Here is a 16,647-nt window from a genome sequence, read left to right as displayed (position 1 = left end):
AAAGATTCTGATAAATGAGAAGAGAAGAAAGTGTACTTTATTGGTCCCCGTGGGGAAAATCCCTCTCTGCATTTAACCCATTCACTCAGTGGGCAGCCATTGGGCGCCCGGGGAGCAGTGTGTAGGGACGGTACCTTGCTCAGGGGTACCTCAGGGTAGCTGTTCAGGGGAATCGAACCCCCGACCTTCCGATCATGGGGCCACCACTCTACCTACTGAGCTATCCCTGTTCAGACTGTGATGATGATCTGCTGTAACTCACAAAACCTTTTCTTTCACGTAAGGACTTTGGTGTGGTTCGAAGCAGCAGGAAATGAAACTCATGAAAAAGTCCAGAATTTGATCCTCCCTTCACATTTTCCCGTTCTGGTCCTCGAGCCTTATATTTGACACCCCAGGATTAAAGAGTGGTATGGGGGTGGGGCGGGGCTTGTGTGTGTGGTGACTGTTTATTAGTTTAGAATTAGCTGCATGTCGACTCCGGCGTGTCACGAGGGAGCAGCGGGCTCGTCTCAGCCCCGCCCACTCGGTGCAGCCCAGGACAACGTCCAGCGTCACAGCACGCCTCAGGTGGCCCCGAGGACTTCTCTCACTTCGTCCGTTAGAGCGCGCTCGGTGACAAAAGAGTGGAGCCACTTGTTTTCAGTTTATGTGTTTATTTATGAAAACAAATGAACTCAGAAAATAAGGATCCCATATCAGTAATTACATCAAATAATTCACTTGTTTCGTCCCCTCTGCGTCTCTACGAGTGGAGCTCGCTCTAACCTCAGACGGCTACTTTACAGCTACTATACAGCGCTCAAACATACGCGAGAAAAACGTACGGCCGGAGTGCATGCAATACATAAAACCACTGTTTCCTTTTCTTATTAAAATACAAAATTAACTATGAGCGTCGAAGCTCAACCATCAACTAAAAACAAAGAGGAGGGTTACTGTGGCAACGAGCTGTCCGCCTGTCTGTCGCAGGGGGTCCCGATCGAACGCTTTGCCCGGTCCATCGAGTCGTAATGCGCCCGCAAAACAAAACGTGGAGGCTAAAGGAAAGATCCGTGACAACAGATGACGATGCGGTGCCACCCGGAGGTCGTGTGATCACGACGTCAGATTATTCTCCAACACCTGCCATTTACAGGTTTCTTACCAGGTTACCTCCAGGGGGCACCACAGGTAAACTGATCTCCAGCTGGAGGTCGCCAATAATCAGGGGTCAGAGGAGCGAGGGGAGGTGAGGTTTTACTGAACACGCCCCCTGGCTCCAGCCAATCGGAAACCATTTATATCATTGGGCATGTCGATTCAACAGTTTCAGTAAAACTCTACGTCTAATATTCATGATTCATCTTTGTTTGCGCTCTGCAGCTTGTACAAAATTCAGAACGCCACCGAGGACGCGGCGGTCAACGTCATGATGAATTTTTCAGAGAAAACAAACTTCCTGTTTGTCAATATTTCCTTTGCCAAGAACCGACACGGCGTCCAGGGATAAGAACAACTATGGCCGCGTCCCAGAGAGCCCAACACCATCGGAGGTGTAACCACAGATCATAGGTCAGAGGGCAACAGGCCTATCCGCCTGACACTGACGTCAGGTGATCAGAAATCTGACGCCACAATGCCCAACGTAAGCCACAAACATCTGCCGAGCGCTTGACAGACGGTTTTTTTCTGAAATTGCGAAAATGAGTCGTGACTGCGGTGGGCGTGGCATTTTCCTCAGAAATCGTTTCTTGCGTCCTGATGTCCTCCGAGCGGCAGCGAGCTCTAAAACCTTAAAATAAATTGTCTAAAAAGCTTTAAAAGAAACGAGGTGCTCCGAGTTTGGACCCTGACAGGAGGAGGCGGTACAGTATGAGTGGTTCTTTTTTGGCGGGGTGAGAATGGGGGCGGCGCTTGAACAGGACAGCAATAGAAAGACATTTTATATAGAGAACCTTATAAGACACAAACAAGTTCAGCACACAACCTGAAAATCAAAAACAGGAAATGTAGTGTTAAAAAAAAAATAAATCAACGTCTCTGTGCTGACAGAGCCGTGCTGGGGGCGGGGTCAGGATCCTGTGACCCCACCCACATTGCCACGATGACCCCCAAGGACAAACAGGAAGTTGTGTCTAGGGTTGCAGGACCAGCAGGGGGCAGGGTTGGTCTCAGAGGTTTTTAAGGTGGAGCTGAAAGATCCAGAAGCCGGTTCGATCCAAAGGGTTGATCAGTCAAAAAAAAATGGTTTATTTCCCGCTGAGACGATCCATCAAGAGTCCACTTGGACACTTTTTAAAGCGTTACCTGATGAGGACTCAGCTCCAGAGCAGGCGGCATGGGCACGCCCTCTGTTCTATCTGCAGGCACGCAGTTTCCTGTTACGTGTTTTAAAGGGTTTAACGCCAAACTGAACCAACCACCATAAACAAAATCAGGGTTTTGGCCTGGCGCCGTCAGTTACCCGTCATAAATACCTCAAAATTTAAATAAAGTTTTGAATTAAAGATACTTTTTGTAACAACCTTCTGCAGAATGTAACTAAACATTCCACCACCAGGGGGCACCATGTCACCACTGAGGTCAGGCCTTGTCCTCTTCGTTTTCACACTGGCACAGGAACGTACTCATACCCGTTTTAAATAAAGTTTACGCTGGTTTCATTTAGTGGCACAAACTGGTATTACACTAAAGTTCTTCCTTTTTCACCTCAGTGACACACTTTTAATTTGAAAAGCTTTTAATTTTAACATTTAAACTGGATTTTACAAAAAGTACCTTTAAACTGCTAAACTGTATTTTCCTGCTGACCCCGCCCACCGCCATACTCCTGCCTGTTTCCCACCTCGCTGGTTTTCTCAATCCCAGTTTAAAGTAGCAGACGGCACATCAGAAGGAGGGGCTAAACAACGCCTTGCCGCCAGGTTCAGAGAAAAAACGGTTATTTGTAAAACTGTTCTGTGATGTCACACGCTGACATCGTCAGGTCTTCTCTCTGCTGCAGCGCTGCCGACAGCTTCAAATGAAACGTGAGATGCGCTCATTCGTCTCAGTATCCACAAACCTGCTGAGATCACCTGCTCCTCCTCTCCAATGATACTTGTGGAATGTATTCAGAGGTCAGGGGTCACCACCGGCCGTCCACGAAGAAGAAAAAGACGAAGAAAGAAAGTCTCGACGGTTGCATTTCTGTCCACAGATCAGTAAGACTCCCAGACGGGCTGCCCATCGCTCTACCTGACTCCGCCCACATCCTTCCTCCTCCATCACTTTCTTCTGTCTGCAGTCCTCCAATAGCGGAAAAAATGAAACAAAAAACAAAAGCACTAGGAGCTAAAAAAAACAAACAGGTCAGCCTATTTACATCCAGTCTCTGTGTTTAAACGTGTGTGTAACAAGTTCAGAGTGTGTATCTCTGTCTTTGTGTTTGTTCAGGATGGAGGTGTGTGTGTGTGTGTGTGTTCAGTAACACGTGTATGTGTGAACGCGTGTTCAGTCTGTGTCGGAGGATGAGGAGGTTCCTGTCGAGGAGCTGTCATCGGAGGAGGAAGAGGAGCTGCCACTCAAACGACTAGCCCCGCCTCCTGAGGCCCCGCCTCCAGCTGCCTTCTCTGAAAAGAGAAATAAAGGAAGACAAGTCAATGAGACAGTCCCGGCCAGGTGACACCGTTTCTGTTGGCGCTCGATGATTGTTGCCTAGACAACACGGCTCAGTCGCCCAAGTCCAACGCTCACACGATGAACCCACCCCCCCGTATCGGACCGCTCAGACATCGACGGCCGTGCTTTTGAGGCGGTACTTACGCAGTAGCTTCCTTTGCTTCTTCTGCAGGCAGGACTTGACGTAGCGCTCGAGCTCTCGGAGCGTGGAGGGTTTGAGCGTCTCGAAGTCGATCTCGATCTCGTCAGGGTTGGAGTCCCTCAGCGACGGCTCTCTGGTCTGGATGATGTGCACGACACGGCCCAGCTTCTCTCCCGGCAGCCGGTTGATGTCCAGACTCAGCTGCCGCTTCTCATCGTACGACATCGGCAGCGACGACTCCTCGCCGTCGTCCCCGTTGGCTGAGCCGCTGCCCGACGTCTTGTTGCCTTTCTTGGGTTGCCTGGAAACAGATTCACTGCGGTCACTACATTGTCCCTTTTCTCAGGTGGATTTGCTGAACACTGAGTCGTACCTGGTGGCCGTCACCGTGCTGTTGGCTTTTCTGGCTGGCGCCTTCTTCTGATTGGCCGGTTTGGGCTGCTGGGCGGCGGCCTTTGGCTTCTTCTCTTCCTCCATCTTGCCTTTATTTCCCTTGTCTTTCTCCTTCTCTTTCTTCTTCTCCTTGTCTTTCTTCTCTTTCTTCTTCTTTGGCTTGCTGACCGGCGCCTGGGACAGGACCGCCAGCTGCTCGTGCACCGCCTTCAACTGATGGAATAAACTGATTATCAATACCCGTCATCTGTGATCAATACACGGCCACGCCTTCACGGGGTGAGTCACAGGAGCCATGGATATTTCAAACATGAATGTCAAGTAAACAAATCGTGAAATCTAAAATGATAAAAAGAAGAAAACCAAGATGTTCTTGACCTGTGATTGGTCGGCAGCACCAACCTGCTCCTGTAGCTCAGCCAATCGCGTGGCCCGCTCCTCCTCAGAGTCGGACGATTCGTCAGAGGAGGAGTTGTTGCTGCTGTCGGAGGAGGCGGTGCTTTTGCTGACCACCGGTGTCGTGGTGGGGACCGACGCCTCCAGGCCCTCGTCAGGGATTTTAGCGAAACGCATTTCAAACACGTCCTAATGGCAGACGGGTTATCGATACCTGATCGCAGCGATCGATCGAGCAGGAAACGGAGGCTTTACGTACCTGCAGCTTGCGGGCCATGGCCACCACCTCGTGGTCTGGGGGGTTGTACTTGTAGCAGTTGGAGAACATTAACCTGACGTCAGTGGCGAAGCTCTGAGGGTCGCTGTACTCGCCTTTATCCATTTTTTTCTGTCAGGAAACAAAAGAACGTCAGAGATGGCGCCAAACCTCCCATTTGGACATCTGAAGGTGCGGAGTACAGACACCCAGCGGCGTTAAAAGTAGGGGTGCAACGATATTCGTATCGATATTGAACCGTTCGATACAGTGCTTTCAGTTCAGTACGCATGTATCGAACAATACAAAATCTTTAATTTATTTTATCAACTTTCCTTCTGACGATGCTGTCTGTGTTGAGCGCTCAGTGGATCTGCGCTCGACAGTGCAGCCTAGGCGGAGTAGTCGAGTGCAGATTCACTGAGTGCAGGGCAAGCTAGCAGACAGAAGTTAAGCTCCTTGCAACATGGCAAATTGAACCTCCCCCACCCTCATTCAGATCTGGCGTTTGGAATTATTTTGGTTTTCATGTGACGTATGACCCTGAAGGTAAGCGAGTCATGGACTAAAGTAAAACAGTATGTTGAACGTGCCATGCAATGCTCAATTACATGGGTGGGAGCTAGTGCGTTAGCGCAGTTAGCTCGTTAACGTGTTGGCCGTCCAGCCCCACGCTCAGGGCGATCCGCGGTAGCTCGTTAACGGAGATTTGCCGTGTTTTGGCGTTAATGTCATTTCAGATTAACGCTGACAGCACTAGTGGGAACACAACGAATATGACTGCACATTTACTCCGACATCATCCTCGTGCAAAGACAAAAACAACAAGCATGCATGCTACAAACTTTACCCGAGTCATTTAGACAGCCGTTAGCACAGGATTCTCCTTATGGGGACCTGATATGTTTAATGTGCTGCTGAGAATATAGCCCAGAAGAAGCGCGTAGTATAGCTTTTATTTTGAAAGAGCCATTTCTCTGTAATAAACTCTCTTTTCCAAAGATGAGTGATTCCTCAATCAGATACAGGGCTCGCAAAATCGCCTGCCCGATGTCCCGGGGCTAGCGATTTTTCCAGTCGGGCTACCAAAATCTATCTCTGCCCTGCCCGTCGGGCTATTGTAGGAAGGAAAAATATATGTCAATGCTTTTGCATTCTTTCAGAAATGTAGCTGGGTAATTATGTCATTGGGTGAGCCACTGTCAATATGTGACATATTGAAATCGGGTTTGAATTTGCGCTTGTTTTTTTGCTTTCACTTTGCAATCGCGCGAACTGTGTATAGAGAGCGACAGCACTGATCTGTGAGTGATGATAATTTGTGCACCAATTCCTCTGACATCGTCTTATTAATCGTTAGCTTACTATGCAAACATGACAAGTGAAATCTCCCGCAGCTTAAACATGTGAGAGGTTGATCGCGCAGAGAACCGCTGAGCTTATGTGAGTGCGTGTGTAAAAGCAGCAGGATATATATTTGACTACGATGACCTGGATGACTGAGAACCTTCACAGACAGATATATATTTTAGTTCTGCTGAGCCAAATAAGACAGGTCAGGGTGAAGAAGTGACAGCCAAAGAAAAGCTTACCACAAAACGGAGAAGTTATGACAAATCAGACTATAAGGCAAAAAGAAAGTGCAGCTTTACGGTTTCATGGACAAAAGAATTTCTGTGGCTGCGATATGACGAGCTAAATAACCAGGGCTGCACATAAGTGGTCCGCAGGTGCGCATTCGCTGTCAAAAAAAAAAAAAAAACCACGCACAAGATAAGAAGTTGCAACGGGTGTTTGCGTACATAAGATTTTCTGGAGGAGGACAGACATTTGTTTAGAACTCTTAAAGATGTCGAAGAAGCTCCTTTAAGCAATTACTTTGGTGTTCCTCCACCTCCACAGAAATGTCAGAAGGAGTCCGAACCACAAAAGAAGCGCGTATTCTCGGAAAAGTAGTTGCAGGAGGTGAGCTGGCTTCAAACAAATGATGAACGCACAGAGATGTGGTGCAGAATGTGCCGTGAAAATTTAATAAATGACAAATTAAAAAGGCATGAACATTTTTTTTTGTATCGAAAAAATATCGAACCATGACACCAAAGTATCGAACCGAACCGTGAATTTTGTGTATCGTTGCACCCCTAGTTAAAAGGTTCCAGTTTTCCACCAGAGCGAGCTTTGAACCGGCCGCAGGGCTGGGAATCGCCGCAGCCCACGATCTCGACATACAGTGGGGCAAAAGAGTATTTAGTCAGCCACCGATTGTGCAAGTTCCCCCACCTAAAATGATGACAGAGGTCAGTAATTTGCACCAGAGGTACACTTCAACTGTGAGAGACAGAATGTGAAAAAAAAAAATCCATGAATCCACATGGTAGGATTTGTAAAGAATTTATTCGTAAATCAGGGTGGAAAATAAGTATTTGGTCAATAACAAAAATACAACTCAATACTTTGTAACATAACCTTTGTTGGCAATAACAGAGGTCAAACGTTTACTATAGGTCTTTACCAGGTTTGCACACACAGTAGCTGGTATTTTGGCCCATTCCTCCATGCAGATCTTCTCGAGAGCAGTGATGTTTTGGGGCTGTCGCCGAGCAACACGGACTTTCAACTCCCGCCACAGATTTTCTATGGGGTTGAGGTCTGGAGACTGGCTAGGCCACTCCAGGACTTTCAAATGCTTCTTACGGAGCCACTCCTTTGTTGCCCGGGCGGTGTGTTTTGGATCATTGTCATGTTGGAAGACCCAGCCTCGTTTCATCTTCAAAGTTCTCACTGATGGAAGGAGGTTTTGGCTCAAAATCTCACGATACATGGCCCCATTCATTCTGTCCTTAACACGGATCAGTCGTCCTGTCCCCTTGGCAGAAAAACAGCCCCATAGCATGATGTTTCCACCCCCATGCTTCACAGTAGGTATGGTGTTCTTGGGATGCAACTCAGTATTCTTCTTCCTCCAAACACGACGAGTTGAGTTTATACCAAAAAGTTCTACTTTGGTTTCATCTGACCACATGACATTCTCCCAATCCTCTGCTGTATCATCCATGTGCTCTCTGGCAAACTTCAGACGGGCCTGGACATGCACTGGCTTCAGCAGCGGAACACGTCTGGCACTGCGGGATTTGATTCCCTGCCGTTGTAGTGTGTTACTGATGGTGACCTTTGTTACTTTGGTCCCAGCTCTCTGCAGGTCATTCACCAGGTCCCCCCGTGTGGTTCTGGGATCTTTGCTCACCGTTCTCATGATCATTTTGACCCCACGGGATGAGCTCTTGCGTGGAGCCCCAGATGGAGGGAGATTATCAGTGGTCTTGTATGTCTTCCATTTTCTGATGATTGCTCCCACAGTTGATTTTTTCACACCAAGCTGCTTGCCTATTGTAGATTCACTCTTCCCAGTCTGGTGCAGGTCTACAATACTTTTCCTGGTGTCCTTCGAAAGCTCTTTGGTCTTGGCCATGGCGGAGTTTGGAGTCTGACTGTTTGAGGCTGTGGACAGGTGTCTTTTATACAGATGATGAGTTCAAACAGGTGCCATTCATACAGGTAACGAGTGGGGGACAGAAAAGCTTCTTACAGAAGACGTTACAGGTCTGTGAGAGCCAGAGATTTTCCTTGTTTGAGGTGACCAAATACTTATTTTCTAAATTCTTTACAAATCCTACCATGTGGATTCATGGATTTTTTTTTCACATTCTGTCTCTCACAGTTGAAGTGTACCTCTGGTGCAAATTACTGACCTCTGTCATCATTTTAGGTGGGGGAACTTGCACAATCGGTGGCTGACTAAATACTTTTTTGCCCCACTGTAGCGTTGTTATGATTTCCATGTTTTACTCAGTAGTACTGCAATAACCGGGGTTATTGCAGTACTACTACATACATTAACGTATATTATCTGCATTCAGCTGTACTCGTTCAACTTCAGATTACGTGCTCGGAGTTAAACTTTGTTTGTCAGTCAGATTCATCTCATCAGGCGCCGCCGCCGCCACTGAAACCCGCTGTTCCCACGAGTAGCTGCTCCGGTCGGCTCTGCTCGGGTTTCCCAGTAACACCTGGTACCACGGGTCTTTTTAGTACCTGCTCAGGGGAGGTTTCAAGCGATCTGAAAATGTGACAGACTGCGTGCCATCGACGGGCTAATCAGCGGTGTCGCCTGATGAGTCGTGACTCATCAAAACCCAAGGGCAGCGGTTACATCGCACAACGCCGCGGTCCCTGAATGCGACACAGACCGAGCAGCAAGTACACGGACGCCTCCATGTTTGTTGTAGCGTTCATGTCACGTACTAATTATGTCATGGGACGCTCCGCCCCGTTGCTATGACGGTGATCACGCATATCAGGTGGTACTCGACTGTAACGGAAAACCAGTCAGAACTAATGGAAATGGAGCTTCAGTCACCGCAACATCTCACAAAATATGGAAAAAACGAATCGATCAGCGACTGAGCGGCTTTACCAAAGAGGAGGGGTCTGACTGTGTGCTGCACCACAAACAGGAGCAACAGCCTGCGGACGCTCACCTGTGGAGCTCCCACTAACACCACACAGAATGATGAGGGAAGCTCAGGTGTCGCCCACACGAGAAAACCTCGTCACTCTAACGCCTCGACCTGTTTGAGGTTCACTCCGTGCTGGTGAACGTCGTGACGTCACGGCAGCGTGGACGTATGTTCGGTTACAGCGAGCAGAAAAGCCCTCCCTCACTCTGGGTCAGTTCCCGCTCTCACAGACTTTAATTTTCTTTAAAACATCAAATCTGTGATATTGATTGTCACCGATCACGTTGTAGTCAGGAGAGTTTCTATGGCGCCTGCAGAGTTTGAACCACCGTTGACCTCACTCTAACCTCGTGTCTACGTGATGATGTCATTACCCGGATGGTGCTGAGGTCCATGGGGTGTTTGATGATGTCGTGGTAGTCGTGCAGCTCCAGCGCCTCAGCGTCCACGGGCTTGTAGAAGGGCCAGGCATAGGCGGCGTGCTTCTTCGAGAGCATCTCCTTCAGGATGGCATCGCAGTGTTTCATCTGCTCACCCAGCTTACCGCCTTTCCTCCCCCCGGGGCCGACGCCTCCGGCACCCACGTCCCCAGCCGCCAGGTCGTCCCCAGTGTCCCGCCGGGTCTTGGTGGGGCGGGCAGCGGCTTCACGGCGAGACGAAGCCAGTTTAGCCGGTTTGGCGTCCTGAGCAGACGGAGAGTCGGCGCGGCCGGCAGAGATGGCCGACGTGGTCGGAGTGGTGGTATCAGCTTTCCTCTTCACGCCTTTCTTCTGTTAGAGAGACAGACAGGTGGAGAGGGCGGGCTCAGGTTCTGTTTCAGGTCACATGACGCCATGTCGCCGCACACGCCTCTTACCTTAACCACAGGCTGGGCAGATGGCATCAAGGTCGCAGGAGGCTGAGGTGCAGACACAGGGGGCGTGGCCTGGACTGGTGTGGGCGTGGTTGAGATTACTGGCGTCTGAGAGGGAGAGGGGGAGGGATAGGAGGGGGGAGGGGAGGCTGAAGACTCTGCCTGTTGACTCACTGAAAGAGAGACAGGAAGTACTGTGAGTACTTCAGCAGTACTGCAGTATTTCCTGCACACGTTCAAGTGCAGGTGCAGGAGAGGATTCTGATCTACTGCCGCAAACACAGAACCCACACCTGATCAACCAACCACCAATTTCTCTCAATAAAGGTGAGTGCAGTGTAGGACCTGGGTGGAGACCACCTCTGGTACGGCAGCGTTACCTGTATCCGTCTCACCTGTGGTGGCGGCCGGCTGTTTGCTCTTGTTCTTGCCTTTGGGAGCCGGAGGCAGCAGAGCGACTTCTTCTTGAGGCATCTGAGCGACTTTCTGCAGGAAGATCTTCTCTAAAGCCTGAGCCATGAGGACGATGTCGTCTGTGGGCTACACACACACAGAGGTTAATGCCATCACAGCTGCACACAGCTGCACTCAGCGCCCTGGCTCTGCCCCCTTTACCTTGTTGTAGATGTAACAGTTGGTGAACATGGTGTTGAAGTCCTGCATTGCCTCGCTGGCGCTCCAGTAATAATTGTTCTCCAGACGCTTCTTAATGGTTCCCATGTCCATCGGGTTTTTGATCACTTTGTGGTAATCCTGCACACAGCAGCGTGGTCAGGAAAACACTCAGCTGTGTGTGTGTGTGTGTGTGTGTGTGTGGCGAGAGAGCAATGGTGACTCACGTGCAGACACAGCTTGATGGCGTCCACGGGTTGGTAAAAGGGCCAGGCGAACTGATGCTTCCACAGCGTCTTCACCACCACGTTCTGCATGTACTGCAGCTGGTTGGTTTTCCTGAGACACACACACAGTCAGCACACACCATTCACCTGCCTCTAACAGCCTATCAGGAGTCTTTCTCGGTTGTGTCCTACCTGCCCGGTTTAGTGGGGTTGGTGACCTCAGGGGGGGGCGGGTTGGTGAGGGGAGGGGGGCTGGGGGGCGCAGCCTCAGGGGCGTCCGACATGGTGGACGACGGTGATGCAGCGATGCACAGTGGGACGGCAGCGTCTGACTGGAAGGTGAAAAAGGACTCCTTCTGTGGGCCGAGGCCAGGTGTGTGTGCACAGGTGTGTGTCCGTGCACGTGTTCAGTTCAGCCGCTTCAGCTCAAGTGTTCCCCGAAGAGACAAACTCCCATCGCACGACCTGAAAAACACAGAGAGAGAGGGGCGGTGATTAGGGGTTATTGATTCTGGGGAGGTAACGCTTTTAACCCCGCCCATCACACCAGTTTGAGGTCATTAACCATTTCCTGTCCAAACAGTCCGCGATCGTTGTTTAAAGTCAGCTCGCTGGTTTCCATCTAAAGCTGATGTCTCTCTAAGAACTTAATCGTACAGCGGCAACGTTTGGCTGGTCGGTGACGCCCGGCTAGCTACGGTGCCGCAGTTACACTAACACAAACAAACGAGCGCAGAGAAGCTGGAGGACGAGGGATGTTTGCCACCATACGTCTGGAGGAAGACGCTGAAAACTGAAACTTCAGCTCAGGTCGGTCATTTAGTCCTGACGCTCAGCTTCACGTCCTCGCTGAGAGCGAGTCTTCTCTGAAGCGTTCTGGAGATCTTTGGAGGCGGGGCTCAGCGAGGTTTTAAACTCTGGCCAATGAATGAAGTGCAACAGGTTAAATGGCAGCTGGCTGTTTGACCTCTGTGCAAACACAGCAGGGAGCTTCCAGGACCAGGCCAGCTCAGCTGCTACACACATCTGTACATAAAGCTTTAAAAACAGCTGCTTCAACATCTGGCAGCTAACGAGGTTAGTGAGTGTCATGACTACGTGTAAAAGCCCAGCCCAGAAGGCTGCGCGCTTCAGCTCTGCGAGAGGCAGTGAGGGTCACTCAGAACGAATCATCATCTACGGATCAGAAAAACCTGAGCACACAGGCGCAGCTGCAGAGCTGCAGGCTGTGGGTGGAGGTGGGTGGAGGTCAGACCCTAAGACCTGACTCTGACGTCGAAATCACTGCTTGGACTCGGAAAGCTACAGACTCCTCCAACCAGGATCCACAAACACCTGCTCCTCCTGTCTGAACTCATTCAAGGTACACTGAGTGGAAGCTGTGCTGCGGTTTGACCAATCAGAAGCTGAGATTCTGACTCGAGATCGTGGACACTTGGCTCTAGAGCAGAGGGAACATCCAGGTTGTTGTCATCGCTCAAGGACCGTCTCTGCTGAAACATCTGGAGCTTCATGAAGCTACAAACAGCACGGAGGAGGCCCGAAGCTCACCAAAGTTTTCCAACTCCTAAAAACTGCTACTTTCTACCTGAATCCAGTTTGATTCCAACACTGAGGCGCTAATAATCCAGAGCATCAGACACACAGCTGATCCTTGTGCCTCGCGCTGATTAGAATCTGACTCTCAGGCCACAATCAGATTTATCAACAGCAGATAATCAAGGCTGCAGCGACTGTTATTAATAAACTGACAGATGATCCACCCACCAACCAATAATCTGTTTAGTAATCAGAGAACATCCAACGCTGAAAAATTCAGCCATTTGTTGCATCAACATACCTAACGCCGCGTGGGCGGGTCCCAAGTCAAACTTTATTCAACTAATCCTCGCGTTACACGTCCAACCCTCTCTCACTGGAGTCCATTGATAAACGTACAGTGACTCATCAGCTGTTGTTGACCTGCTGCAGGTCCAGGATTACTGCACGAGTTTTTCTCTCTGATCTGGACGTGTCCATGTGTTTTACTTCACGCTTTCTTTATTTCCTGTTTGAGTTCCTGTCACAAGAATGTACCAAAGTTTATCTTTACGATAGCTTGATTTGTGCGGTAAGACCGTCTGATGAAGGCCCGAGAGGCTGTTATCTGTTCATAGCAGCGGATGATCAGGGCTGTCAGTATATTTAAAGATCAACTGTTGATAGGTCTATAATGCATCAACTGATAACAGTTAACTGTTCTTGTTAATGTGTCGGTTTGCTTACAAACATTAGTTATTAATCTCTCATTAGCATGATTTCTTTGACCACACTGACCCTGAGTCTACAATGATCACGGCAGAAATCTGAGGGAAACTTGTGTTTATCCAATCAGAGCAGCCGTCTGATCCCGCTCAGCTAAACATTCAAATAAATAACTGTTAATCAAAAGTCACTCAGTGTTTTCTGTAATCCATTACCTGATCACTTAAGTTTCTTTCTTACACACCCACAGGTGGCACGTTACAGATTATTATTTTATGTTAATGGAAATTTCTGAGACTGTCACAAATCCAAAAGGCAATAAAGTGAAAATAAAGTATGCTGTGGACATTTTTATATTTTAATCACAAATGATGGAATTAAGACAACAGATCTGTGGGTAGTCCAGCCTTCAGTCTCTACTTGGAGTCTCTGCTGATTTAAAGCAACACCACGGGTCAAAATGAGAGAAAAGGCTCTGAATGTCAAACTGATGACAATTTATTCAAAAAACAAAACAAAAACAGGATGGTATTGATGTTATGCGAACTGGTGTACCCTAAGTGGGCATGTCCTGGACACACCTGGGACTGAACAGAATGATACCCGTGCTATGAGCTCCTGCACCCAACAGACGCCCTCAGGCCGTCTAAAACCGGGACCGGGACCCGGAGCGGTAAATCCGTGCAGACCCGGGGCCGCCTGTGCGCTGCTAATAGCCAAGCTAACCGCTACGAGCCACCGCTCCGCTGCACAAGGCAAACCGCACACATGACCTTACGTGGTGGCTGCACCGACACCCCGATGACTCGTAGTGTCGGTGGATCTCTAGCCCCGGTGAAGGGGGCTGGAGCTCGGCTCTGGCCGCTCCACTTCGAGCTCCGCACAAACATCCATTTACCTGCTTTAAAAGATGGCGGGCACAGCAACAGCTAGGTGGCTAACGGAGCACAGCTCCGCGTCGAGGCCGTAACACGTCGGTAATAATACCCACGGCGGCCGAGGGGCTGACGAAATGCGTGCCGGGGTGATATATCGGCCGACGTGATCTAATTTGGCACACTCCAGGAGCATTGGCGCGGTTACATTTTGCGATATTTGCGGACGTTACCGCTCGATGTTTGGCTAGCTAACGCAGCATTAGCCTGTTAGCTGAGCTTTGTCTGAAGGCGCCGAGCGGCCAGCCAGGCTCCGACACTCTCCGCTCTGCCCGCTCTTTCCCTCTGCTCCCGGTACCCGCTCACCCCGCTCCTCCCGCTCACACACGCTCTTTACTCCGTGTCTCGGTCCTCCGGCGATCCCGCGGCGGCTGCGACTGCTTTCTGGAAGATTTTTATTTAGCCAAGTAGCATAATAGATGAGTTATCAGCTGTCTTGTCCGTACGCAAGCGCAGTGCCGAGCAGCATCATGGATTTTGTTGTGATTGCATTGGTTGGTCCGGCAGATGACGCGATGTGATTGGCTACGGCGTGCTTGCAGGGTTTTGATTTGTTGCTAGGTGGTGTGAAGAGCTGTGATTGGTGCAGGAGGCCGTTAACATGCACTGATTGGCTGAGCCGATAACCGGGCTCTCGTGATTAGCCGGTAAAGCTGACGGGATTCGGAATGGCGCCGCGGATCGAACTACGTCTCCCAGCATGCACCGCGGCAGCGCGGAGCTGTGCTGACGCTGATCAGTTATAGATACCTAAACGAGACTTTGAAACACTGTGTCTGTAAATTGGTGGCGAACAGCCTTTTAAATAAAACGATGAAACGTCACGGTGAAAGAGCACAAGCCTTAAAACACACTCGGCACTATTCAGCAGCTTAAATACTTCAGTCTGTGCACCAAAGTCCACCTGAGCGGTCACCGCGCTGTTCCTCACATCAGCACCAAACTCACCTGGAATACCTGCAGAATAATGTTCATGCCAGTCCTTCAGACACTGAACACAAGCTGGGACAAAGCTGGGACCTCCACCAAAGACCAGAGGCGATGCTGTAGAGCCGAGTCATCCTGTAATGTCCGGAATGAAGGCAGAGCTTCCTTTAGAAACTCAGTGCTCATGTGTCCACAGCAAAAAGTTAAACAAACCTCTTTGAAGGTGGAGGAGCAGCACGATCAAAGGTGTCTCATCTACCTGAGACCAGCAACAGAGACACTGATCACTGCACTCAGTGGGACATACAGACCACGTTTCGTCAGCATGTCTACAAACATCTTTTTTATTAGGACTATTTATTATTACTCGGTCTCTTGAGGTTCTCTCTGGAGCTGACAGTATTATCTAAGACAGCACCGAGGTCATTCCCACAGCAGGGGTGTGAAACAGAAGCCCGGGGCCCAGAATACCCCGACAAAGATCCAGCCTGCTGGTGGCTTTGGAAAACGTAAAGGAGGACATCAAATTTGGTGATAGCAGAATCTTTTCTGTAAAGACTGAAAGTGGGCTGTTTGTGGCCCGTGATGTGAAATAAGCTCTACAGTCTGTATTTTTGGCCATCAGTATAAACATCTGGGCACGCTTTTTGATTTCAACACTCAGGGTGAGTCGTCACGATTTACTCGCGTCCTTCCTCAACATGTAGGTGACTCTGTCATCTGTGAGTGTCAGAACCAATTACAAAGTAACTTGTTACTGTAATCACATTTTTTAGTAACATAAAGTTAGTAATTACATTAAAGTCCTGCTGAAGTCAGCTGATTTCAGTTTGTGTGGGAGGAGGACAATGGTGGCGTGGTAACTTTCAAGAAGTGAAGCCATAGACCTGACTTTTATTTTTATTGCAGAAAAGAACAAGCGTGATGGCACGTGGAAACAGGCTAACACACCGCTAGCCAAAAAGTCAGAGTGATGATGAAGTATGCAGACCCAAGTCCAGCAGCCAGAGCCTGGACAAAGGCAGTCAGGCTGCAGCCTGGTTCTACCTGTTTCTACAGTAGGATCACCGTGACGACCGCTTTGAAGTCTTCTCATCTTTGCTTTGTTTGTATGTAACAACTAACTTAAAGATTGTGTGTGTGTGTCCTCATTAGGATAGAGATCAGTGTGTGGGACTGTACTCTCAGGTTTATATTGTTTAGAACTATAATTATCAAATAATGAGTTTTGGGTCATTTTACTGAGTAATGAGTAATGTAATGAATATTATAGCAAATTACTTTCTCGGAGCAGTAATTAAGTAATCCACTGTATTACTTCTAAGAAAAATAATGAGTAATATGTTACCTTTAGGCAGCACGGTGGCACGGTGGTTAGCACTGTTGCCGCACAGCAAGAAGGTCCTGAGTTCAATTCCACCATCAGGCCGGGGTCTTTCTGTGTGGAGTTTGCATGTTCTCCCCGTGTTTGCGTGGGTTCTCTCCGGGTACTCCGGCTTCCTC

General features: G+C 49.2%; 1 protein-coding gene across 4 annotated transcripts; it reads right to left on the bottom strand.

The window, feature by feature from the left end:
- Positions 1 to 636: 636 nt before the first annotated feature.
- On the bottom strand, positions 637 to 14,703 carry LOC146563350 (bromodomain-containing protein 3-like). 4 transcript variants are annotated; one of them, XM_085295772.1, is made up of 12 exons: positions 14,555 to 14,703; positions 11,231 to 11,503; positions 11,039 to 11,150; positions 10,815 to 10,952; positions 10,580 to 10,739; positions 10,203 to 10,372; positions 9,721 to 10,116; positions 4,833 to 4,961; positions 4,556 to 4,762; positions 4,158 to 4,390; positions 3,787 to 4,085; positions 637 to 3,593 (listed from the first exon to the last, which is right to left on the bottom strand). In XM_085295772.1, the coding sequence occupies exons 2-12, from the start codon at positions 11,320 to 11,322 to the stop codon at positions 3,475 to 3,477; spliced, it is 2,055 nt and encodes a 684-aa protein (XP_085151898.1). In that variant the 5' UTR covers positions 11,323 to 11,503; positions 14,555 to 14,703; the 3' UTR covers positions 637 to 3,474. The 4 variants fall into 4 exon arrangements, with proteins under 4 accessions (XP_085151898.1, XP_085151897.1, XP_085151900.1 ...); XM_085295771.1 differs by having other exon boundaries at positions 14,524 to 14,689; XM_085295774.1 differs by having other exon boundaries at positions 4,580 to 4,762; positions 14,524 to 14,688.
- Positions 14,704 to 16,647: the final 1,944 nt, after the last annotated feature.

The sequence above is a fragment of the Mchenga conophoros genome, linkage group LG12 (assembly GCF_057382185.1).
Source record: "Mchenga conophoros isolate Kocher_MC1m ecotype Shallow Benthic linkage group LG12, M_conophoros_male_GT1.1, whole genome shotgun sequence".
Lineage (NCBI taxonomy): Eukaryota > Metazoa > Chordata > Actinopteri > Cichliformes > Cichlidae > Mchenga > Mchenga conophoros.
This window is presented reverse-complemented; position numbering and strand designations above follow the sequence as displayed.